The 20,380-nt window shown below is 45.1% G+C and overlaps 1 protein-coding gene across 2 annotated transcripts in view; it reads left to right on the top strand.

Annotated features, from left to right (window-relative positions):
* The first annotated feature begins 14,688 nt into the window (after positions 1-14,688).
* Positions 14,689-20,380, top strand: part of MMP24 (matrix metallopeptidase 24) — a 51,322-nt gene continuing 45,630 nt past the window's right edge. Inside the window, exon 1 of one of the 2 annotated variants that reach the window (XM_035298011.3) lies at positions 14,689-15,064. In XM_035298011.3, coding sequence (XP_035153902.3) covers positions 14,819-15,064 — 246 coding nt within the window. In that variant the 5' untranslated portion in view covers positions 14,689-14,818. Of the gene's footprint in view, positions 15,065-15,349; positions 15,379-20,380 lie in introns of those variants that run through there. The other variant, XM_035298012.3, reaches the window with a different exon arrangement.

Genomic DNA, 20,380 nt, shown 5'->3' with positions numbered 1-20,380 from the left:
TTGCAGTGAGCCAAGATGGTGCCATTGCACTCCAGCCTGGGCAGCGAAGAGTGTAACTCCGTCTCGTTTTCTTGGTCTACAATGATTTTCTTGGTCTGCCTGGTGAAATTTAGATTCAGTTTCAGAGGACTAGAGGTAGAGACCAGGCTACTACCTCCTAGAAGCCCTCCTAAAGGCCACCACAGCCTATGGTCTTCAACCAGTGGTCTTCATACTCTTTTGCTCACATACCACTTAAAATAATTTTGATAAATAATGTCAGCTGGACACAGCAGCTCAAGCCTGTCATCCCAGTATTATGGGAGGCTAAGGCTGGAAGATCACTTGAGCCCAGGAGTTTGAGACCAATCTGGGCAACATAGTGAAACTCCATCTCCACAGAAATAAAAAATTAGCCAGGTGTGGTGTTGTGTGCCTGTCGTCCTAGCTGTTTGTGAGGCTGAGGTGGGAGAATTGCTTGAGCCCAGGAGTTCAAGTCTGCAGCAAGCTATGATCATGCCACTATACTCTTACCTGGGCAACAGAGCAAGACCCCCATCTCTAAGAAAATAAATAAATGAAATAAAAATGTTAAAAAAATATTAGGCCAAGTGCAGTGTTTCACTGAGAGGTATAAGGAGATTCAGAAATAGGTATAAATGGCTTGGGGAGCCTCCAAAATCTTCAGGTCCAGGTATCTCCCACCCCTTCAAAGGACTGCTGATACTACTCCATGGCTCCTGATGATGAAGAACCAGTCATCAGGACCTGTAATATCAACACTTTGGAACACAAAGATGGGAGGATTGCTTGAGCTCCGGAGTTCAGGACCAGCCTGGGCAACATAGTATGACTTCATCTCTAGGAAAAATTTTAAAAAATTAGGTGAGCATGATGGCAAATACCTATAGTCTCAGCTACTTGGGAAGCTGAGGCAGGAGGATTTCTGGAACCCAGGAGATCGAGTAGGCTATGATTGTGCCACTGCATTCCAGCCTGGACTATAGAGCAAGACCCTGTCTCAAAACTAACAAAAATACATACAAAATTTTACAAGATAAATAATGTCGCTCATAATTGAAGGATATTTTCTGAATCTTGTATTTTTAACTGTCCCCCAATCTGAGATTTTTTTTATTGCCTCAGGCAGTGTAGCATTCAGGGTGGGCCAGAGATATGCCTTTGTTTTTTCTTTTCTTTCTTTTTTTTTTTTTTTTTTGAGTTTCGCTCTGTTGCCCAGGCTGGAGTGCACTTGTGTGTGTGATCTCAGCTCACTGCAACCTCCACCTACTGGGTTCAAGCAATTCTCCTGCCTCAGCCTCCCAAGCAGCTGCGATTACAGGTGTGCCACCACCACACCTGGCTAATTTTTTGTATTTTTAGTAGAGCCAGGTTTTCACCATATTGGCCAGACTGGTCTTGAACTCCTGACCTCAGATGATCTGCCTGCCTCTGCCTTCCAAAGTGTTGGGATTACAGGTGTGAGACACCACACCTGGCAGGGATGTGCCTTTCTTATGAAAATTAGCAGAACTACCATAATGAAGAAAAAGTCAGCTTGGAGCCTCAATCCCAGGAACTTTCTCAGGTGGAGTACACCCGAACGTTGAGGATCCGGAAATGAATTTCCTTGAAGATATCCATGCATGTGTACCCCTTCCCAAGTCTCCATGTACTTTATGGCTATTGCATACCTCATTTGAAAACCAGTATTGCCAAGGACTGGGGGCAATCTGAAGCTACTGGGTTCCTGGAACGTGGCACTGATTGATGGGGCCAGTGGACCCTAATGAGATTAAAGCTCCATTTTAAAAGGCTGAGAGGTATAAGGAGATTCAGAAATAGGTATAAATGGCTTGGGGAGCCTCCAAAATCTTCAGGTCCAGGTATCTCCCACCCCTTCAAAGGACTGCTGATACTACTCCATGGCTCCTGATGATGAAGAACCAGTCATCAGGACCTGCTGGCCTCTATAAAATTAAGAGTCCAGTTAGATTTAACAAACTGAAGATGAGGTGTAACTGTGAAGCAGTACATGGCTGATTTTTTAACACACCCATCCAAACACATCCACTCCAGCTCATTCATTCTCTCAACTCTCATGTGCTAGTAATGTATGAGGTGCCAGAGCTACCCAAAAAACAAACAAAGCATAATCCATAGGCCAAGCCCTGCAGAAGAAGCTCGAGAAGAGAAACTTTTAAACAAGTAATCATAAAAATGCTGTGATTGGCTAGGTGTGGAGGCTCACACCTGTAATCCTAGCACTCTGGGAGGCTGAGGCAGGAGGATCACCTGAGGTCAGGAGCTTGAGGCCAGCCTGGACAACATGGTGAAACCCCATCTCTGCTAAAAATATAAAAAAATTAGCCAGGTGTTGTGTCGCACACCTGTAATCCCAGCTACTCAGGAGGCTGAGACATGAGAATCACTTGAACCCAGGAAGCAGAGGTTGCAGTGAGCTAAGATCATGCCACTGCACTCCAGCCTGGGCAACAGACTGAGACTCCATCTAAAAAAAAAAAGAGAGTCCATTTATATTTCTGTTCGCTTGATGCCCATTTAGTCCTTTGCCATTTTAGAACTAGGTTATAGGTCTTTTCTTATTGGTTTATAAGAGCTGTTTTATGTTAAGAAAATTAATAATAAATATTTTACCTAGTTTATAGTTTGTTGCTTTATTTCTGGTTGGTTTTTTTGTTGTTGTTGTTGTTTGTTTTCTTTTGTTTTGTTTTTTGCCATGCAGATGAAGGCCTGAATTTTTGAAACCTAAGTGAACTGTTATTGCTTTCACTGTATACAAGTATTTTGCAATATAAGCCCTCTTTTTGGGGAGTGGTGCTTAGAGACTATTACACTTAGTTTTTTAGAAGCTCAGCTTGTTCATTTGAAGATACAATACTAAAGGGGAAAAAAGCTCAGCTTGTACTTATTTTTTGAAGACATAATACATCCACATGATTAAAAAGTCAAAAGATACAAAAAGGTATACGGTGAAAAAAATCTTCCAGCCGGGCGCGGTGGCTCCTGCCTGTAATCCCAGCACTTTGGGAGGCCAAGGCAGGCAGATCACATGAGGCCAGGAGTTCAAAACCAGCCTGGCCAAAATGGTGAAACCTCGTCTCTACTAAAAATACAAAAAATAAATGGGCTTTGTGGTATCACAGCTACTTGGGAGACTGAGGCAGGAGAATCGCTCTAGTCCAGGAGGCGGGGGTTGCAGTGAGCTGAGATTGCACCACTGCATTCCAGCCTGGGTGATAGAGAAAGATTTTGTCTCAAAAAAAAAAAAAAAAAACTTCCTCCCACACTGTCCTCAAGCCACTAATGCTTCCCTTCAGGAAGCAAGCACTATTATCAGTTCCTTGGTTATCTGTCCATATTTTATGTGTAAAAGAGCAAGTGCATGCACACACACATGTTCTTTTTTCCAATTATTACACAAATAGTAGCCTACGATACCCAGGATGCTGTACCTTGCCTTTTTTTACCCACTTAATATTACATTTTGGAAATAATGGCCTAACTATTAAAAAAATCATAAGTACTTCCTCATTTAAAAAAATGGGTGCATAGTGTCCCAATGTATATATTGTTTTGAATATGCTTTTAAGGGGAAAGCCTGAGTGAGAAATACTCCCAAGCCATTTGGGGCTAAACACTGAGACTGAGTTGAGGGATTGGACTGGGGACTTCTGCAGATTCTAAACAATCAGAACTTTTCCTTCCTCCATGCCTTTACTCCTCATTTTCTTTCTTTTCTTTGAGATGAAGTCTCACTCTGGAGTGCAGTGGCGCCATCTCAACTTACTACAATCTCCACCTCCCGGATTCAAGAGATTCTCCTGCCTTGGCCTCCCAGGTAGCTGGGATTACAGGCGTGCACCACCACGCCGGGCTAATATTTTTGTGTTTTTAGTAGAAATGGGGTTTCACCATGTTGGTCAGGCTGGTCTCGAACTCCCGACCTCAAGTGATCAGCCCGCCTCGGCCTCCCAAAGGTGCTGGGAAAACAGGTGTGAGCCATGATGCCCGACCTTTTACCCCCCATTTTCTGCCAAGTAAAACTTCACACAGTCTTCCATTGCTTATAACTTTTGAACACATGTGTGGTAATGTTCCATGTATATTGCATATAAAACTATTAGCTTTGAAAGTATTACCAGTTTGTATAGGCTCATCTCAAATGCTATTTTCTTTTAGAAACCTTCCTTGGTCTCCCTGATGTCCCCAGCCAGAGTGACCTCTCCCCTCTAAAATCCTATAGAATGGTGTAATGTTTTGTGGTTATTTGTCATGTATTTTATGTGCTCAAGTCTTAGCTTTTTTCTGTTTTAACCTGAAGACTGTCTCATTTGCCACAGTACCTTCCACAGAGTGGCTTTTTAGTAGTGTTTACAGAATTTTTGAGGTAATGAATGAATGAACAAAGGCACCAGTGGCTAAGGACACGAATTTAGTGTCAGACACTTGGGTTCTGCCCCTTGGTTCTGCTGTTTTCTAGGTGTGTCATGGGGGTAAATCACTTCCCTCGCCTTTTCCTTAGAATCCCCTTCACAGGACAGGGATGAGGATTAAGTGATCTGATGCAGGTAAGTTGCTTTTCATTGACTGTTAGCTGCTGCAATAGGAATTCAGAGGAAGGAGGAAACAGGTCAAGGAGACTGTAAGCCGGACTGTGCTCTCCAGCCGCCCTCCCATTTATATTGCCTTTCAGATCTCTACTAAGCACGTCACTCTTCTTTGTTCCTGTATTTTCTTTATTTTTATGACTTTATCTTTTGCGTACATTTGCCTGGCTTCCAGCCAAGGGCCCTCAAGCACCAAGAGCTGCTCAGGACTGCAGATTCTTATGACCACTCAACTATTTCCTTCTTTAATAAGAAACAAGCAACTCTACCCTGTGGTTGAGCCAATGTGTCAGTTTCTTCCTATCCAAATGGATGGCATTCTGACATCTGCAGTGAGAGGCCAGTGCAATTCGGGGGAGTAGGGGTGAGGGTGGGGGAGTTTTCCAGAGCAGAAAGAGCACGGTATCTTGGATCTTCAGCAGCTTCAGTTCTCAACTTTTCTTGCCTCATTACAACAGCCTCATAACCCATTTCTCTCTTATATTGAGAACTGTTGCAGTCAGGCATAGTGGTTGTTGCAGCCTGGGCAACATAGTGAGACCCCATCTTTAAAAAAAAATTACAATTAGTCAGGCATGATGGCATATACCTACAGTCATAGCTACTCAGGAGACTGACGCAAGAGGATCACTTGAGCTTAAGTTTTCCAAGGGAAAAAACTTATTTTTTTTTTTCCTTAAAAGCATATTCAAAACAATGCATACAATGGGACACTAAGCAGCCTTTTTTTTTTTTTTTTTTTTTTTTTGGAGACATTGTCTTGCTCTGTCGCCAGGCTAGAGTGCAATGGCGCAATCTCAGCTCACTGCAACCTCTGCCTCCTGGGTTCAAGTAATTCTTCCGCCTCAGACTCCTGAGTAGCTGAGACCACAGGCGCATGTCACCACACCTGGCTAATTTTTTTGTATTTTTAGTAGAGACGGGGTTTTACCACGTTGGCCAGGATGGTTTCGATCTCTTGACCTTGTGATCCACCCGCCTCGGCCTCCTAAAGTGCTGGGATTACAGGCATGAGCCACTGCACCCGGCTGCAGCCATTTTTTAATAATGAGGAAGTACTTAAGAATTTATGAATAACTAACTTGGGAGGAGTTTGAGGTTGCAGTGAGCTATGATCATGCCACTGCACTCCAGCCTGGGTGACAGAGTGAGACCCTGTCTCTGAAAAAATAAAAATAATTAGAAAGAATATGATTGGAAAAACATAAAAACAAAACAAAAAGAATCATTGTGAGAAAAGCATCTAGCATAACGCTAGACAAAAACTAAGTGACCAGGAAATGCAAGCTCTCCCTTTAAGCTCTTCTCCACATTGGTACCAGATCTGTACTACTACAAGTCCTCTTCTCTCCTCTTATTGTGGAGGAATTACGCAGCTCCTAGCCAACCTCCCCACTCGTATACTTGCTTACCCAAGGGCATGCAGCAATGGTTCTTCCCCCTCTACTGGATCAGTCTCAATCAACATACAAATGTTATGTTTCCCATCTTAAAAACAAACAAAAAGTCTATTTTGACTCCACTACCACCTACAGCTGCCACATTTTCTCCTCCTCCTTTGTAGTAAAACACCTTGAAAAAGATACATCCTATACACTCAACATTTCAACTCCTCTTGAACCTACTCCAATCACAGTTTCGTCCCTACGCTCAACCAAAACATCTCAACATCACCAATAACCTCCACACTGGTGAATCTAATTACCATCTATTCGTCTTCATATCATTTGATCTCTATGACATCGTTGATTACTCTCTCAACTATGGAGAGAGTAACGTTTTGAGGAACACTCTAAGTGTCCTTCAAACACTTTATTCACTTGGCTTCTGGGGTGCTCACTTTCCTGGTTTCCTTCTTTTTGACTTTTCCTTCTCAGTGTCTTTGGCTGATTCCTCTTCCTTTTCCCAACCTCTAATTGTTAGAGTTGCCCCAGGATCCAGTCACTGGAACTCTTTGCTTTCCTATCTACATTCATTTCCTAAGTAATTTCTTCTGGTCCCTGGGGTTTTTGTTTTGTTTTGTTTTGAGACAGAGTTTTGCTCTTGTTACCCAGGCTGGAGTGCAATGGCGCGATCTCGGCTCACCGCAACCTCCGCCTCCTGGGTTCAGGCAATTCTCCTGCCTCAGCCTCCTGAATAGCTGGCACTACAGGCACGCGCCACCACGCCCAGCTAATTTTTTGTATTTTTAGTTGAGACGGGGTTTCACCATGTTGACCAGGATGGTCTCGATCTCTTGACTTTGTGATCCACCCGCCTCGGCCTCCCAAAGTGCTGGGATTACAGGCTTGAGCCACTGTGCCCAGCCCATGGGGTTTTTACATATTATATTGATTCTGAAAGCCTCCACATTCATACTTGGCGCTCCACCTTTTTCCTGAACTCAGATCCAAATATCAAAATGGCGTACTTGCCACATCTACTTGGGTGGTTAGTAGACATCTGTCACTCAATACATCCAAAACTGAGCTCTTCACATTACTACTGAAGCCTGTCCCTCCTGCGGTCTTCTTTGTGTCACATAATAGCAACTCCATTCTTCTGATTGCTCAGGTCTAAGAGTTTGGTAATTATTTGACTCTCCTCTTTGTCTCATACCTCATATCCAATCCATTGACAAATTCCGTCAACTCTACTGCTTTCAAAATCTGTGAGAATCAAAAAAAGCATAAAGAAGAAATACAAAAAACAAAAAATTAAAAATCTAAATCTATGAGAATCCAACTACATCTCACTATCTCCACTTGGACCTTGGATTATTGCAGTAGATCCTTGCTGGCCTTTCTGGTATGGCCTTTAAACCGTTCTCAGCCCAGCAACCAAAGTAGTTGTTAAAACATAAGTTCGAAGATGTCACTTCCATTCTCAGAACCTCCCATCAATTTTTGTGTGTTCAGAGACGGGGTCTCACTCTTGCTCAGGCTGGAGGGCAATGCAGTGATGATCCTGTAGCTCACTACAACCTCGAGTCTCATGCTCAAGCAGTCCTCCCACCTCGACCTCCCAAGTAGCTAGGACTACAGGTGTACCCCACCATTCCTGATGAGTGAGAGTATCAGGAGATGACAGATGATGATCGGCTGAGTATCAAGACACTTTCCTACCTCAGCTTCCCAAAGTGCTGGGATTACAGGCATAAGCCACCATGCCCAGCCCCATCAGTTTGTAATCTCACCCTTCCCTCCATAACCCTCATCTCCCAATACAGTCACCCTTCTTCCACTCCAACCACACTGACTCTCACCCTGTTCCTCAAACCTGCCAGGCATTCTGCCTCAAAATGTTTGCACTTGCTGTTCCTCCTGCCTGGATTAATTTCTTTCAGATATCTACCTGCTTCACTCCCTCATTCCTTCAGATATTTACAAAAAACTCACTTTCTTACTGAGGCCTTCCCTGGTCTTTCCATCCAAAATTTCTCTCTCTCTCTCTCACACACACGCCATTCAGATTTCGAGTTCTAAATCCTGCTTTTCTCAACAGAAAAGAAATAGTTTTTAACTACATATATACTTTTAAATCATCGTTTTGCTTGTTGTCTGTAACCCTCAATTTTTTTTTTTTTTTTTTTTTGAGATAGAGTCTCATTCTATCACCCAGGCTGGAGTGCAGTGGCACGATCTCAGCTGACTGCAACCTCCATCTCCTGGGTTCAAGTGATTCTTGTGCCTAATCCTCCCAAGTACCTGGGATTACAGATGCGCACCACCATGCCTGGCTAATTTTTGTATTTTTAGTAGAGATGGGATTTTGCCACGTTGGCCAGGCTGTTCTCGAACTCCCGACCTCAGGTGATCTGCCGGCATTGGCCTCGTCAAGTGCTGAGATTACAGGTGTAAGCCTGTGTGCCCAGCCTGCTCCATTATAATTTAAGTTCCACGAAAGCAGGAAGTTTTGTTAGATTTATTCAAAGCTCTATCATCCCAGCACCTAGAATAATGTTCAACACAAATGAGGTATTTCATAAGTATTTGCTGAACTTGTTTGTTGAGTGAAGTCAAATATTATCATTTTGCTCCTCTCTTTTGGGTCGTTCTGCCGAGAACAGAGTTTTCAAGCCTTTTGGTCTCAGGACCCTCTTTACACTCAAAAAATTATTGAGGACCAGGCACAGTGATTCATTCTTGTAGTCTCTCGTACTTGAAAGGCTGATATGGGGAGGATCACTTGAGCTCAGAAGTGTGAGGCTACAGTAAGCTACGATTGTGCCACTACACACTAGCCTGGGTGACAGGGCAACACCCTGTCTCGAAACAAAACTAAACAAAAAATCAGGCCAGGCTCAGTGGCTTATGCCTGTAATCCCAGCACTTTGGGAGGCTGAGGCGGGCATATCATGAGGTCAGGAGTTTGAGATCAGACTGTCCAACATAGTGAAACCCCGTCTCTACTAAAAATACAAAAAGTTAGCCTGGTGCAGTGATGGGCACCTGTAATCCTGGCTACTTGGGAGGATGAGGCAGGAGAATGGCTTGAACCTGGGAGGCAGATGTTGCAGCGAGCCAAGATTGCACCACTGCACTCCAGCCCAGGCAACAGTGCAAGACTCTGTCTCAAAAAAAAAAACAAAAACAAAAAACCAGGACTCCAAATAACTTGAAAATTCAGAACTCCAAATAACTTTTGCTTGTGTGGATTGTATCTACTGATAATTATCAACTAGTAATCAAAACTGAGAAATTTTTAAATATTTATATATTAATTCATTTAAAATAACAATAATAAACATGTTAACATAAATAACATTTTTTCTTTTCTTTTCTTTTTTTTTATTTTTTTGAGACAGAGTCTCCCTCTGTAGCCAGGCTGGAGTGCAATGGCACAATCTCAGCTCACTGCAACCTCTGCCTCCTGGGTTCAAGTGATTCTCCTGCCTCAACCTCCCAAGTAGCTGGGACTACAGGCATACATCACCATGCCCAGCCAATTTTCATATTTTTAGTAGAGGCAGGGTTTTATCATGTTGGTCAGGATGGTCTTGATCTCTCGACCTCATGATCTGCCCACCTTGGCCTCCCAAAGTGCTGGGATTACAGACATGAGCCACCATGCTCGGCCATAAATAACACTTTTATTTTAAAAATAGGTACATTTTCCAAAGCAAAAAATTAGTGAGAGGAATGCTATTGTTTTACATTTTTGAAAATCTGTTTTATGTCTGGTTTAATAGACGATAATTGTATTATCCTATCTACTTCTCATTTAATCTGTTAAAATGTGCCATGAAGCCCTAGAAATCTACCCAGTACTCTAATGAGAAACCGAGAGTTTAAAAAGAAAATAATGTCTTCGTATTATTATGTAAATAGTTTTTGTCTCCATGTATACCCGTGTCTTTGTACATAGGGTTCCCTCCCATTCCACATAGCAAAACTCCTGCTGGTCACTCAAGGGCTGTCTCACCAACTACGTACCACCTAAGGTACTTAGTTGTTCCCTCCTCTCTACTCCCATGTCTCTAAGACGGCATGTATTATGTTATCTGATCTGTATAACCGTCTATCTCCCAATCGACTGTCTTCCTAAAGAAAGCAACTATAACTTTATTTTCTATACATCCCCAGCCCACTCACAGCATCCAGCACCAGAAAGATGTTTAATAAATATTTGTTGAATAAAGAAAGATGAGGCTGGGCACAGTGGCTCACGCCTGTAATTTTAGCACTTTGAGTGGCCGAGGCAGGTGGATCGCCCGAGGTCAGGAGTTTGAGACCAGCCTGGCTAACATGGCAAAACCCCCGTCTCTGCTAAAAATACAAAAATTATCTGGTCATGGTGGTGGGCACCTATAATCCCAGCTACTCAGGAGGCTGAGGCAGGAGAATCCCTTGAACCCAGGGGGTGGAGGTTGCAGTGAGCCAAGATTGCACCGCTTCACTTGAAACTGGTCAAAACAGCAAAACTCTGACTCAAAAATAAATAAACAAATATGAAAGGAGGTGAAGGGAAGAGGGGATCCAGTTTCTCTACAGTGAGCTCGGGTGCTGACATAACATTTACTTTTTTCTTTTCTTGAGACAGGGTCTAGCTCTGTTGCCCAGGCTGAAGTGCAGTGGCATGATCACAGCTCACTGTTACCTCTGCCTCCTGGGCTCAAGTGATCCTCTTTCCTCAGCCTCCTGAGTAGCTGGGACTACAGGTACATGCACCACTCCCAGCTAAATTTTTTTAATTTTTTGTAAAAACAGAGTTTCACCATGTTGCCCAGGCTGGTCTTGAACTCCCAGGCTCAAGTGATCTGTCCTCCTTGGCCTCCCAAAGTGGTAGGATTATAGATGTGAACCACTATGCCCAGCCAATATAATATTTCTTTTTACTTTTCTTTTTCTTTTTTCTTGGGTGGGGGGGACAGAAGCTCTCTCTTGTCACCCAGGCCAGGTGCAGTGGTATGATCTTGGCTCACTGCAACCTTCGCCTCCTGGGTTCAAGCAATTCTCCTGCCTCAGTCTCCCAAGTAGCTGGGATTACCGGTGCCCACTAGCATACCCAGCTAATTTTTTTATTTTTAATAGAGATGGGTTTTTTTTTAACAAAGTCCAATTTTACTCACTCTTAATATCCTTGCAGTCTGTTGTATTTCACCATGTTGGCCAGGCGGGTCTCGAACTCCAGACCTCAGATGATCCACCTGCCTTGGCCTCCTAAAGTGCTGGGATTACAAGCATGAGCCACTGCACGGGCCCCAATATATTTCTTGTTAAGATTATCAATGTCAAAGGTTTCCCTAACATCTGGTCAGATTACCATATAGTTCATTAACAGAATCCCAACCATTCATGTGGTCTTTCCCACGAAGTGGAGAAGGCAGAGGTCATTCATTTCATTTTACAAATGAGGAAACTAAGGCCTAAAGAAATGAAATGACTTGCTCAAAGGCACACTGGAAGTCAGTGACAGAGCCAGTGCTTGAATCAGGTATCCCACACTAAGTCAAGTGCAGTTTCCATTTTATCCCATGCTCATCATGCTGACTAGAGGCTGAGAAGTCAGAGTTCCAGTGATTCCATGTTCAATTTAATATTGTTGCTCCGAAACGCTCTAAACCTCTCTTGAACTGATTTCACAGCAGTCTCTGGACTGTCCTCTTACTAAGGATGATCTTAGGGACCCATTTTATAGCCATTAACTTCTATCAGCCTCTTCTTTCCATATTATCAATACCTACTACCGTCCACATCCGCCGTCCTTGGGAGCTGGTCAAGGTGGACCACCACAGTGCTATATCATCATTGGCAGTTCCATGAGCATTTGGCATTAGAGGAAAAGAGAGGAATAAGACAGAGCTCAGTCCGGTCTGTTCCCTTTTATTCCCTGATATACTATTTCCTCCTTCTGGAACATACCCCCTCCCAAACCTCCCAACTCAGGGCAGTTTGTTGCTCTTTCCTCAATATTTCCACAACACTTTGTTCTCATCCATGTCATAATGCATCATGTGACCACAATAATTTGTCTCTATCATCTCCCTACTGGGACTGTGAGCTACTCAATTCAGTGGTGCTAATACAGTCTTCAGTCTCTTTGATTTCCCTGAAACCGCCAACTCCTCTCTCTCTCTTTTTTTTTTTTTTTGAGACAGAGTCTCACTCTGTTACCCAGGCTAGAGTATGGTGGCTTAATCTCGGCTCACTCCAACCTTTGCCTCTCAGGTTCAAGATTCTCAGGCCTCAGCCTCCCAAGTAGCTGGGATTACATGCATGCACCAGTACGCCTGGCTAATTTTTGTATTTTTTGTAGAGTTGGGATTTCATCATGTTGGCCAGGCTGGTCTCAAACTCCTGGACTCCTATAATCTGCCTGCTTTTGCCTCCCGAAGTGCTGGGATTACAGGTGCGAGTCACTGAGTCCAACCAACTCCTTCCCTTTCTTTGAACCTCTCTTCTTCTTTCCAGTGATCCTCCACAATCCTGATTCTTTAGTCTTTTTGGACAGTCTTTAGACTCACTTTTGGCTTGACTTTTCTCAGGCTCTGAATATGTACGTCTCAAGATGGAACCCTTGGCCTTTTATTCTCTTCAGCTCTTCTCTTTCAGCTCCAGCTACCATATTTACCCAAACGTGTCCAAAGTATCCATTCTCCACCCTCTTCTGAACTCATTCCCATACCCATCTCACAGATCTTGTGGTCACCCCAGTTTCAGCAAGTCTAAAACCAAGCCCCTCATCACCTCCTTCAAGCCAGTTCCTCCACATTATGACTTCACTTCTGCGAAGATGCTGCCATCCATCTTTTGCGATTTGCTGTCATTCCAAACTCCTTTCCCTCTTCTTGTATGCCCACTTGTCTCTTAAATCTCTCTCTTTTCCCACCCCCATCCTAGAAAAAAATAGCTTCTAAAGTCAAATTGATCCAGCACTATCATTTATGAATCACACAAGTTTGGCAGACTTATTCAGAGCCTTCTACTTTCTTAACCTAAATTGGGGGTAATAATGGCATCTATTTCATAGGGTTTATCTATGAAGATTAAATGAGATATTGTGCAGGAAAGTGCTTAGCCCAGTAACTGGTATGTATTAGGCACGCGGTAAATGTTAATTATGATTGTTATCCTTATTTCCTTAAACTTAGACAATCACACTAGTCTCCTAACCAATCTCTCTGCCTCCTCTGGTCATTCTTCTCTCCACTGGGAGGGAAACTCACATGGAATATCAATTAAGTGTCAAGCACCTCATTCTTACAGCAATCTTATACAGTAATACTAGCATCCTTTTATAAAAATGGAACAGAGTCAAAATACGAACGTAGGTCTGACGCTAAAGCCTGTGCCCTTTTAGCATCTCCAAATTACCAAGCAACCGAAAAATACTATTTTCCACACGTCATCCTGCTTAAACACACACACACACACACACACACACTCCTTTAATCACCACCCCTCCCCATTTTCCTTCAGAATACAACCCAAATTTTTCATCCTAGCATTCACTGTCTTGTACTATTTCCCTCACTTCCCAGCACTTTCTTATAGAAACACATCCTGTACACCCTCAACTTCCTACATGAAATGCCCTCTCCTCTACCCTACCCTTGTGTAAATCCAGCCTTTCCTTTGGGGCCTAGCTAGAGCCCCCCCCCCCCCCCCCCCCCCGCTATTACAGCTTTTCCTAACGTCCCCAGCCCCTCCTCAGGTTTCCCTGGACCCCTGGAGCAGCTTGCCTGTATCCTTGTTAACACGTGGTGTTTGCCATCCCGTTTTTCTTTGCGTTTATGTTTTCTCATCAAGCTGTAAACCTCTGCACTTCAGGAAACAGGCCTTCTCTTTTCTTTTTTTGTTTTGGGGTTTGGGGTTTCTTTCTGTCTGTCTTTCTTTTCTTTCTTTCTTTCTTTATCTTTCTTTCTTTCGGTATCCCAAGTAGCCCAGAGCCCTACAAATAGAAAGCGCTTGATAAATATGGGTTGTTTTGGAGGAAAGATGATCTTCCCAGCTGGGTGAGCTCTCTCCCTCTATGGGATGAGGGACTAAGCCTCACCTCAACTTCACCTAATGTCTCCCAGGATTGCCCCGTCTTCAGAGCCCCTCAGGTCTATTCTTTCGTCTTCTCTATCTCCTTCCCCACCATCCCGGCCTAGGAGAGCCGCTCAGAGACCCCCTCCGGCGTCACCCTCTCAGACCCAGTGCTGTCTCTTTAGCTTGCTCTCCAACCCCGCCTGTACCCAGGGGCTGCTCCTCAGTCTCCTCTCCCAGGCGGCCTCTCAGAGCCCCTCTCATCCGGTACCACCACTCCCTTGGACCCTCTCCTCAGGTCTCCGGACCCCCAACGCCAGAGATGCTCCCCCAGAGCCACCCAGCGGTTCGACCTCTAGGATCACCGACTGAGTGTCTTCCCCTCCCGCTCAGGGCTGCCCCCCAGACCCCGACCTCCAGTTCCACCCCTTCGGACCGTGCCTCTGGAGCTGTTCCTTTAGCCTCTGTGACCCCGTCCCCAGCTCCGCTCCAGGGCCGCTGCCCTCTCAGGTCCCACCTGGGTGCTGCCCTCGCGCCCCCGGCCACCCCCCAACCCGGGGCGGGGCGCGCGGAGGCGGGGGCGCGCTGGCGGCCGAGGCAGCCGCGGCGGCGGCGGCGGCGAAGGCAGGCGGGCCGGGCGCGTGTCCGCGGCGCCGTGACTCGGCGGCTCCGCAGCGGCTGCAGCGGGAGGACCCGGCCGGAGCCGCCGCCGCCGCCGCCGCCATCGCAGCCGGGCGGCCGGGCCCCGCCGCGGGGATGCCGAGGAGCCGGGGCGGCCACGCCACGCTGGGGCCGCCGCCGCCGCCGCCGCCGGGCCGGGCCCCACGCTGGAGCCGCTGGCGGGTCCCCGGGCGGCTGCTCCTGCTGCTGCTGCTGCCCGCGCTCTGCTGCCTCCCGGGTGCCGCGCGGGCTGCAGCGGCGGTGGCGGCGGCGGGGGCCGGGGACCGGGCGGCGGTGGCGGCGGCGAGGGCGGCCAAGGCAGAGGCGCCCTTCGCTGGGCAGGTGGGGCTGGCGCGCGGGGCCGGGGGGCACGGGCTCGGGGCCTCCGGGCAGGGCGGGGGCCGGGCCGGGCGGCGCCTGCTGCTTTCGGGGTCGCGGAGGTGGCGCGCCGGGGGTTCGCGTCCGCGGCCCGGCCCAGGGAGGGGGCCGGGGAGGGCCGCACACAGGACCGCCGGGGCCGGGAGCGGCTTCAGCACCGCGGACAGCGGCAGCCGGCGGGGGCCAATCTCGAGGGTCTGGCTTCTGGTGGCGGCACTGGGGTGTGTGGCCTGCATGACTCTGTGTGACGGGAACCGTACAACGCCTCGGAGTAAATAGTAAGCGCAGCCAGTCTGTTGTGGGTTGGGAGAAGAAACCCAGGATGTTCAAGCTGGAAAACGGGGAGGGGGGAGGGCGGAGGAAGGACTCGATCCCTGTCCCTGTCGTCGTAGCTGAAGGGCTGTCAGATGGAGGTGGGATAGACTTTTCTAGCTTGGCCCACGGGGCAAAACTGGGACCAGCGGGAGTGGGGGTTGCAAGAAGACAAATTTGGGCTCGATATAGGAAGAAGTTTGTAACAATTGGAGCTGCTCAACCAGCTTAGGAGGAGGCGAGCTGCTCATCACTGGCCTGTGCAAGTAGCAGCTCTCAGAGGGGATTGGATGGAGGCATGCATAATGCTTGCATGGATACATGCATCATCACAATAATGCCAGCTAGCATTTACTGAACACTATGTGCCAGGCCTGGTGCTATGTTGTATATGAATGATCCAATTCAATCCTCGTCACTACTCTATGAATAGTTCCAATTATTATCCCCATTTTACAGATGTAGATACAGACTCAAAGAGCTTAAGTAACTTGCCCAAGGTCACACAGCTAGTGAGTGATGGAGCTGGAATTCTAACCTAGGCAGGCTGACTTTAGTCTCCTCATTATTTACGCATGACCTTATCCTATATCTCATGGAGGGGAGCAGTTGGACTAGGTAATTTCTCTAGTATCTTCCAACCTAGAGGTCTGCAATTCTAATAGATGATGTTGGGACAACGGTATTTTGCTGAGGAAAATCAGAGTGATATCTTCAGTCATCCTAAGAGATGGAGTGCGTTTGTTGAAGCAGGCAGTCTTTTTAGAAGAATCTGCCTGAAGAGAGATTCTTAATTGGGCATGGAGCTCAGGGGGTCATACATGCTCTGAAATTATGTACGTATGTATAAGTACAAATGTGTGTATTTCTAGGCAAGGACCCCTAGACTTCTTCAGTCTTTCAAAGGGTTACAGGTTCCACGAAAAAAAAAAAAAAAAAAAGCAGGTTGTGTAAAAGAACCTTTAGGGCCAGTTGGCGGTTGTCCTCCAAAGATTTTAGAATTGCCGGTTGACTTTTTGTGGAAACTTTCCGTAGCCTCTTTGTGTTTTCACATGTGTTTTATCACATGTTAAAGTAATGCACTTCCTAAGTTTATACCCTAGAAAAAAGAGCCCTTTAGACTGCCTGAGTGCACAGGATGAGGTGGAAGTACCCTGGCCTGGGATTAAGGAGGGCTGGGCTCTGATCGGACCTTGGCCCCCATTGGTTTACATGACCTTGAGCCATTTCCTTGCCCTCGCTAGGCTTGAATTTCACCATGTCTAACATAAAGAGATAGAGCTGGATGATCTCGACTCTGACATGTTTTTATTCCTATGATATTTCAAGCATTAAGAGGAAGCTATATTCACATATTCACTTGAATATATCAGAATTTGTAGAGAAGGTTATGTTTCCCTAGTCCTTACCCTTACTTACACTTACAGGCTTTGATTATTCAAGTTTCCCCCTATGACATGAGACCCCTAGAATAGCCACACTCATTCTCTGGGTCATTTTAGTTGTCCTTTATCTAGGGCCCTAATTTTCAATAGATGTCAACTTGACCATTTTCTCCAGATGTAGGACCCTATGGTTTTGCATAAAGGAGGGTTGATTTCTTCTTTGGTCTCCAGGTCCCATCCTGCTTCCTCCATCCCTCTGTCAGCTTTCCTGACTTCAACTGTCTTTAGGGAACAATCTGTAATAGCTCCCTGATCCTTTTCCTGGGTCAAAACTGATAGCCTGGAACACAACACCCTGCCTGTGGATTATTTTTATTGGAGTGCATTACCTTACATTTCTCCACATTGCCATTTGTCTGCCATCGTGCATTGCACTCAGTAACTTCCTTCAAGCATTGCTCACTCGCTCTTTCTCTCTCCCTCCCTCCACCCCTTCCTCCCTCCCTTTCTTTTGGCATGGCATTTTCCTGTCTGAAAGGGCTTAACATGATCTGAAGTCCTGAAATGTTCACTTTGTTCTACTTCTTCTGGATCACTTATAAAAAATTTAAGTGAGACAGGTCCCAGCATGGTCTCTTGGGGCCCCCCGCACTCTGAATCCCCTTTCATTCACAGAATGACCATTTATACCTATCTGTTGTTTTCTAAGTGACAAAAACATCACCCTTAATTTGACAATGACTCCATTTTAAATGTCTAATACATTGTCCAAAACTTTCTGAAAGACAAATTATATCCACTGCTTCTCTCAGTAATTTGTGCCTAATTATCCCTTCACTGAACACTAGGGAATCACTTGATTGAAACCTTATAGAAATATTGTTGCTTTTAAGCCAGCAGATAATGTTGCTTACTCCTCTGTCTTTTAAGCCCTTTGGAGTCTGACTCCACCCTACCTCCCCATTAGCAGGCCATATTTCCCCCTGCTTATCGATGATACATCCTTACTCCAGACAAGCTCATCTCTCTTTTACCCTTAGACAAGCTGCCCATGTTTCTCTGGATATTGTCACATGTTGTTTACTTCTGCACCCCCACCCATTCATTTGAACCCTTTCCTTAAAGTTTCAGCTCAAGTCCTGCTTCTCCAGTAACTTTCCCTGATTTCTCTAGTTGCCATTTTCTTCTCTCTTCTCCAGGAAACACTTTAAAGCAGCCCCACTCAGTCTGTCATTTACTTACTTACTTTATTTTATTTTATTTATTTATTTTTGAAAAGGAGTCTCGCTCTATTGCCCAGGCTGGAGCACAGTGGGGTGATCTCAGCTCACTGCAACCTCCACCTCCCAGGTTCAAGCGATTCTCATGTCTCAGCTTCCAGAGTAGCTGGGATTACAGGTGTGTGCCACCATGTCCAGTTAATTTTTGTATTTATAGTAGAGATGGGTTTTCACCATGTTGGCCAGGCTAGTCTCAAACTCCTGACCTCAAGTGATCAGCCCACCTCAGCCTCCCAAAGTGCTGGGATTACAGCCATGAGCCACTGCATCCAGTCCTATTTATTTTTTAATAGTTAAACATTATTGTTGGGGAAAGGGGGGTTGGTCCTCAGGCAGATCTTTCTCAACCAAAATGTTTTATTTTTTTACATTGAACAAAATCTCAGCTCTCAATGCTCACCATTAAGTATTCAATGAGCAACCAATGATTCTACTCTTTGTCCTTTATCTCAAAAAGTTACGTGGATCTGAAATAGGCACTCATGGGCATGTGGGTCCAAGCTCCCTTCTAAAACCCTTCTTAGAGGTGGGACTCATTGCCGACCTGTACATCCTTCATTGGAAATCAAGGTTATTCATTTTGGCAGTGGTTCTACAATCTTGCCCTGGAGTTCTTTCATAACTCTTTAGGTAGTCATCTAATGGTAGTGGCATCAATAGAAAGAAATCGAGAGAGAACCATGACTTTAGGGATTACCCAGTACCCACAGCAGCACTTACAAGATATGTTTTGAGTTGCCCAAGGGCACAGAACTAGTGAATGATTTGGAATCACTATAGAATTTTTCCTAGTTCTCCTGATTTCTAAGTTGAGAGCATTTTTCATTACTCCTTACTTGGAGATTTTTGATTTAATATCTATGATTTTTCATTGCCAAGTCAAAAAAAATTTTTTATTCAGTCTATCTTCGCCTTTGCTTTCTTTTTCTCCACATTTCCTGATCCCTTGAAGCCCAAAAAACAAGATCCTACGCTTTCTTGAGTCTTTCTTTTGTATCTTGCACTTCAGGAAGTCCCACTGATTCTCTAATTTGGTTCCTTCATTTGATTTATCAAAAGCATCACTTCTCTTATTACTCACTGAGTAGAATGCTCTTTAAACACGTTTCTGGCCTTCCTAGTTCCCTACTTGATTCTGAGGATGATCAGAACAGGCCGAAAGAGGCAAGTCAATTATCACAGGCCACATGCATAAGTAATGGAGTGTGACTCTTAGACCCAGGGCTTATGGATTCCTGCCCTTGAGACTGGTTTTGAGTGATTTGTGTTGAGGAGATGGAGAACAGCCTTTGGTTTAAACCTGTAGTCAAGGAAGATTGAGCCTGAATGATTGGAGGGGTGGGGGAGTGACCTATTAAGAGGCACCAACATATTTCCAAACCAAAATATTCTTTCACTGTGATCATGGCCTCAGTATACCTTCATTCTTGTTTGAAAAAAAAAAAAGAAGTTCTCCTTTTATATAAGCTGGATCTAGTCTGCGGTATTTTTAATTCATTTTCTCTTATTTTTACTGTGGGGTTTCATATTACTTTAATAGCTCCTTATATTTGTAAAGTGCTTTGCACCTTCCAGATGCTGTGTGTGTGGCCCTATTTGGTCCTGGCAACAATACCATGAGGTAGATAAGGAAGATATTGTCCTCATTTTCTAGGTGAGTAAATGGAGACTCAAAGGTGATGTGAATTGCCTATCATCTTGTCCAAGGACCCACACATAGCTCATAAACATTAAAGCAGGCCGGGCTCATGCCTGTAATCCCAGCACTTTGGGAGGCTGAGGCAGATGGATCACCTCAGGTCAGGTGTTTGAGACTAGCCTCGCCAACATGGTGAAACTTCATCTCTACTAAATATACAAAAATTAGCCAGGTGTGGTGGCATGCACCTATAATCCCAGTTACCTGGAAGGCTGAGGCAGGAGAATTGCCTGAACCCAGGAGACAGAGATTGCACTGAGCTGAGATAGCACCACTTCACTCCAGCCTGGGTGAAAGAGCAAGACTCCATCTCAAAAAAAAAAAAAAAAAAAAAAAAAAAGCAAGAACAGAAGCTAGGTTTTCTGTTCTTAGGCTCAGCACTCTGCCCACTGCACAAGTTTCCCTTTCTGGACTATTATTACAGCCTTTTAGTCAATCTTTTCTACTTTCAAATATGTCCTACTCCAGTCCTTGAAAGAGGTATTTTTAGAACTAATAAATTATAATTGTACCCAAAGGACTAATCTTAGGAAATGCCTAGCCCTATATTATGGTATTGTTTGAACTCAAAACATGAAGAACAAACCACAGCCAGAATCTCCTC

The sequence above is a fragment of the Callithrix jacchus genome, chromosome 5 (genome assembly GCF_049354715.1).
Source record: "Callithrix jacchus isolate 240 chromosome 5, calJac240_pri, whole genome shotgun sequence".
Taxonomy (NCBI): domain Eukaryota; kingdom Metazoa; phylum Chordata; class Mammalia; order Primates; family Cebidae; genus Callithrix; species Callithrix jacchus.
This window is presented reverse-complemented; position numbering and strand designations above follow the sequence as displayed.